Below are 5,908 nucleotides of genomic sequence, written 5' to 3' on the forward strand. Positions count from 1 at the left end.
GTGGAGAAATTTTTGAAAATGTGAGACTTTTCACATATGTTTAATAAAGTCCCAACAATTTCAAAACATTTTTTTTAGTTTGATAATTGTTGTGAAATAATAATAACTCACTAATAGTGTTAAGTGACTGCCTTAAATATATTGTTAGCGCGGTTAGATAGGAAATAGAAACGACGATCTTTGTTGGTCTAAGTCGTTGTTTGCTCCTATCTCGTTTATATTCTAGTGGACCATTTGGTTTGAAATGAACTGTAAAACGTTTTACTGATTGTTGCCGGTACATTAGTAAATGAGGATAAACCGGTTGAGTCGGTCGGGGTTTCCCATTCATCTTCTCGAGAATCTCCGTGCTCGGTAAATTTTTTTATTTTTGTTTATTTATTCTCTAGTCATTGGTGAACCATTTGTGTTTTTTCAAAAAAGTTGGATGTTTGTATTGTTGATTTTCCATTAATTAATTTCAAAAATCACAATTTTTTCAAATTATTTTCGTTCTTATCTTAATGACATTGATAGATTTATTTTTGTTATAAAAAAACAAGAATTTTAAATTAAAACAGTGTGAGTTCTTAAGAAAAGTAAGTCAAATATATATGTAATTCAACGCGTAATAAGGCCAGGCCAATACGAATCTTAATTCTGAACCCCTCCTCCAGAAATAAATAATTATTTTATATATTAATAAGCTGCTAATATTTTAAGGTTGGCGGTAAATATTTTACTAAATAAAAAAAAGTCAACATTTTTAATATATTTCCAAATGGTAAATCTCAATAACGGGGGCAAACCGCGGCTACATGTATATATTAATGCGACATGTTTATGTTTCTAATATCTCTCTCGATTTTTTTTTATTTATTTTATATATATATTATTTATTATTTTGTATATTTTTGAGTCAAAAATCATTTTAATTTTTAATTATTTTGGAATTAGTAGATAAACATTTTTTTTCAAAATAATTATTTTGTTTTAATTTTTGCCTTGATTTTAATTATTTTAAGATAAAATTGATATTACATTTTTTAAAATAATTATTTGTTTTATATTTTGTCTTAATTTTAATTATTTTGAAATAAATTGATACAATATTTTTCCAAAATAATTATTTGTTTTATTTTTCTTTAATTTTAATTATTTTGGAACAAATTGATACAACATTTTTTAAAAATAATTATTTATTTTATCTTTTAGCTTATAATGGGTACATAATTTAAAAAAATATTTAAAAGTTTTATAAATTGAAAGTTATAATTTTGGTGTATACCGTATATTAGTAATTATCACAAGGTTTAAATATACTCTTCTGCCAATAAGTCAATTGGTATTTATAACCCTGTACCATCTTCTACTTTTATTTAAATGATTAATATTAATTAAATAAAAATACCAAAATATAATACGAACAAAATAAGTTTTTTTTATACTAATTATATATTTCTTTTTTTAGGTAACCACTAGTTGGAAGCAAAATGAAAAATGTAAATATTTAAATCAAATTTTATACGGAATAATACAGAAATAATATATAATTAATTAGTTCCAACTTTCCGCGCTCCCTCCCTCGTTTTTGACCTGTTAAAACTCTCTCTCCTCCATTTATTTTCTCCCTCTTATAAAATCTAAATAAGATTATTCATTTGTAATTCGAATCATCATCTGTTTGATTTATCAATACATCTCTCTTTCTCTCTATATCTGACTCTCGAGTCATATTCTTCTTTTTAAGTGAGATACATCTCTAAACCTAGTTACTATACATAATCTCGATCAATTCCTGCCATGGAATTGGAACAATCAACTATGATGACAGAGAGACATGATATGGATAACCAAACCTTAATTACCATCACCTGGTCAAACCCTCAAACCTTAATTACCAGCTCTACCACCACCATTTCATTATCATCGTCATCTCCTCCGCCACCGACTAGATCAGTTATAGCTGCCGATATGCTCCAAAGGATGGAATCGTTTCGAATTCTGGAGAATGAATTACCCAAAAGCAATTCCGGCGATATAAAACTCTCTTGGCTCCGTTCCCAAATCATCGGCTCCGATGAAGAATTCGAATCCCCCTTTGGGACTCGCTTGCTAACATATGCCGATCACACCGCCTCCGGCCGCAGCCTTAGTTACATCGAGAATTACATCGTCAACAACGTTCTCCCTTTCTACGGTAAAAAAAACTATTAGATTGTTTAATAATGTATTCCGTTAACTTCTCACATCATGTTCAATTCCCTTTTGTGGTTGTTGATTACTTAAAAAAAATATTAATTTTGTTTGATTAATGTAACAGGTAATAGTCACACAAGCGACAGCTACGTAGGTCAACGGACAACAAAGACGGTTCACGAGGCATCCGAATACGTAAAACGTTGTCTAGGCGGTACAGACAACGACGCCATAATATTCTGCGGGTCAGGAACAACTGCGGCGATCAAACGGTTACAAGAGGTGATGGCGATCGCCATCCCTTCACCATGGAGAGAGACAGTGATCAAGGCGATGAACCCTCAAGAGAGATGGGTGGTGTTCGTAGGACCATACGAACACCACTCGAACATTCTCTCATGGAGACAGAGTTTGGCTGAGGTTATTGAGATCGGTCTCGATAAAGATGGTCTGGTTGATGTTAAATCTCTAAAGGCTAAACTTGGGGTTTATCAAAATACGAATAGGCCCATGCTTGGTTCGTTCTCGGCTTGTAGCAACGTAACCGGGATTTACTCAGACACACGAGCCCTAGCCCGACTTCTTCACCAGTTCGGTGCATTTGCTTGCTTTGACTTTGCGGCAAGGTATGACACACATTGAATTTGTTCATCGACATTTGACTTTGACTTTTAATTCTTTTAATCTCATACTTTAGAAGGCCGGTGAGATTTGTTTATTAATTAGATTACTAGTTGACTAAATCATATAACAATTATTCTAAATATTCTTTTAACAAATAATTGGCAGTGGACCATACGTAGAGATAGACATGAGATCGGGGGAGATAGACGGATACGACGCCGTATTCTTAAGCCCACACAAATTCATCGGAGGGCCGGACTCGCCGGGGATATTGTTGATGAGCAAAGCACTCTACCAACTAAGAAACTCGCCGCCGTCAACCTGCGGCGGTGGCACCGTCGACTTTGTCAATCCCTTCAGCGAGAAGGTATCAAATTCTCTCTCTAATTAAATGACATATACTATATTTAGTTATTTAGAGATATTGCTCATATTTTTACACCTTCTTTTTTTTTTGCCAACTTTCTGTTTAATTAATTGAAAATGTAAAAAAATAATAGAATTTTAACGAAACAATATTAACTTGGTTGAATTATGAATTCATTATGTGGGTGAATAATTAATATATATAATAAGTAAGTGTCGTGCTCTTCTGAACAAAATATTAAGAAATAAATGAAGGTACATATAAACACACAATGGTCAAAACTTGCTACCGACTAAATTGAATAAATATTGACTATTTCTTTTACAGATATATTGTATAAATATTGATTTTTCAGATTTCACCACTCTCAATATATATACCTAATTCATTACAGACCCATGAATTAATTACCTGATTAGTAGCTTACTTTACAAACAGTTTTTACAGAAGTAATTACAAATTAGGTCTTTAAGTAGGAAGTGGTCCTATTATTGTATAAACATTTACTACTGCCTTTATTATTAAAAGTATTGAGAAAGCTTAAGTTCTCAATTAATTACCTGATTAGTAGCTTATTACAATACAATAGTATTTTGTTTTTGATTTCTGTACGATATTATTATCTAAAGTGGTCGTTTTATTGAAATTTAGGATACACTATATGCGGAGAATATTGAAGAAAGAGAAGACGCGGGAACCCCACCAATAATACAAAAGGTTAGAGCGGCATTAGCCTTTTGGGTGAAAGAATACATAGGCTATAGTACCATTGAGCAAAAGGAGCATCATTACATACAAAGAGCCTTCGAGAGGCTTCTTCCTAACCAAAACATAAGTGTTTTAGGCAACACCACGGCCAAGAGGCAAGCCATTTTTTCCTTCTTAGTCTACACAACTTCCCACTCCGATGGAAATGGTCTCAACATGTGGAGCGAAACCGGGAACATTAAGGATAAGCCTCTCCACGGCCCGTTTGTTGCCAAGCTCTTAAACGACCTCTTTGGCATTCAATCTCGTGGCGGTTGTGCTTGTGCCGGTCCTTATGGTCATAGCTTGCTTGGTGTTGACGAGCCCAAGTCTCTCGCTTTCAGAGCCGTTATTCAAAAGGTACATACTCAGATAGAAAATCATTGAAAGTTATAACTTGCATGATTGAAGTAGTTGGTGCTTGTACTAAATTTTCTTGTTGATATTTGACAGGGATACCTAGGAGTGAAACCTGGATGGACAAGAATAAGTTTTCCTTACTACATGTCGAATGAAGAGTTCGAGTTCATCTTAGCCGCGGTTGAGTTCATAGCAGTTTACGGGCAGAGGTTTCTTCACATGTACCACTTCAACTGGAAAAAGGGTGCCTGGTCCATAAAAAAGAAGGTGTTAAGAGAGAGTTTGCTCACACATCACAGCTCTTGTAAGATGTGCAACTTGTCCACAACCAACATGGCTGCGACAACGGGGAATGATGGGAACGATCAGGGCCATAGCGATGAGGAATCATCGGGAGTGATAAGGAAATACTGGTCTTACCTTAAATCTGCAAAACATATTGCAAGTCTCCTCCCAAAGTTCCCACCAAAGAGGAATATTCCAGAAGAAATTGAACCGAGCTTGGTACCTTTCCGGGTCTAGTTCATAAGTACACATGGGATTTGCATTCCATTCATTTGTTTATTATTTAATGACATATATTATACATACAAACAAGATATACAATAGATAAAAGGAATAGAAACACATTAAAAATAATTAAACTATATAGCAATCTTGTAATATATAAGAGAGAATTCTTTGATGAAAATTTGTTAATTCTTGAACATAATCATGTTCTGTGTTCCATTTCTTTTTTGTAATATAAAGAAATCAAGTTTTCAGTAACATACAAAATCTTAATCAAGCTCTACGTATACATGGAAACGATGCTTTCATTCTCATCTTGAATAAGAGGTTTAATCATCACCAATTAGTCCTCACAAAGCATCCATTTAATCCACTTTTTCCTCTATCTAACTTCTTTAGCTTTCTAATTAGAAACAATCTCATGAACTGTACTAGAAAATGGTGAAACAACATTGAAAATTATTAGGATTTGGATCCCCAAATTTGACCGACTTAAAACAATCTGTAAAACGCAAAGAAAAGAAGAACACAAGAAGACACAAATTTATAGTGGTTAACACAAATGAGCTACGTTCACTTCAGTTGCCATCATATTTCACTATAAAGAAGAATGAATACATAGTTTTTGCCTCACACTTTATCTCTATAGAATTCTGTCTTCAATGTAAACCCTTAATAATAACATATTTATATGATAAACATTCAGGTAATAAAACTTAAACAAATCTTGGTCAGACTCAAGCCTAAACTAAATACAAACTCAATAAACTTTAATTAACTATTGTAGAGTTTATTATAAGTTTAGGCTCCATAACTCAACAAAAATTTCTTTCAAATCTTCGGCAATTATATGTTCCACCACTATATCATGCTCTTTTACTATAATTTTTCTTTAAAAAAAAATCAATTCATATGATATAAATGATAGTCGTTTAATTATAATGACAAAATAATACAAAAACATGAGTGTTCATCTTGTCACCAAATACACCCGAAACTCTATGAGATTAATCATTTGAGAGTAACAATGAAAACATAAACAAAAAATGCTCACCAATGAACAAAACAACATAAAATTTAACGTTAATGAGCCCATTTCATCAATCCTAGCCCAAGTTACAA

At 32.8% G+C, this 5,908-nt stretch overlaps 1 protein-coding gene across 1 annotated transcript; it reads left to right on the forward strand.

Moving 5' to 3' along the window:
• Window positions 1–1,782: 1,782 nt before the first annotated feature.
• Window positions 1,783–4,858, forward strand: LOC124921705 (probable cysteine desulfurase). Its single transcript, XM_047462395.1, has 5 exons — window positions 1,783–2,179; window positions 2,303–2,804; window positions 2,968–3,169; window positions 3,821–4,276; window positions 4,370–4,858. Exons 1-5 carry the CDS (start codon window positions 1,783–1,785, stop codon window positions 4,796–4,798), a joined length of 1,986 nt encoding a protein of 661 aa, XP_047318351.1. The 3' UTR covers window positions 4,799–4,858.
• The last annotated feature ends 1,050 nt before the right edge of the window (window positions 4,859–5,908 follow it).

Source organism: Impatiens glandulifera, chromosome 1 (assembly GCF_907164915.1).
Source record: "Impatiens glandulifera chromosome 1, dImpGla2.1, whole genome shotgun sequence".
In the NCBI taxonomy this organism is placed as follows: Eukaryota; Viridiplantae; Streptophyta; class Magnoliopsida; order Ericales; family Balsaminaceae; genus Impatiens; species Impatiens glandulifera.

Coding starts and splice junctions, on each gene's coding strand:
- LOC124921705 (XM_047462395.1), top strand. CDS start 1,783: ATGGAATTGGAACAATCAACTATGATGACAGAGAGACATGATATGGAT. Junction 2,180..2,302: donor CAACGTTCTCCCTTTCTACG/GTAAAAAAAACT, acceptor TTAATGTAACAG/GTAATAGTCACACAAGCGAC. Junction 3,170..3,820: donor TCAATCCCTTCAGCGAGAAG/GTATCAAATTCT, acceptor ATTGAAATTTAG/GATACACTATATGCGGAGAA.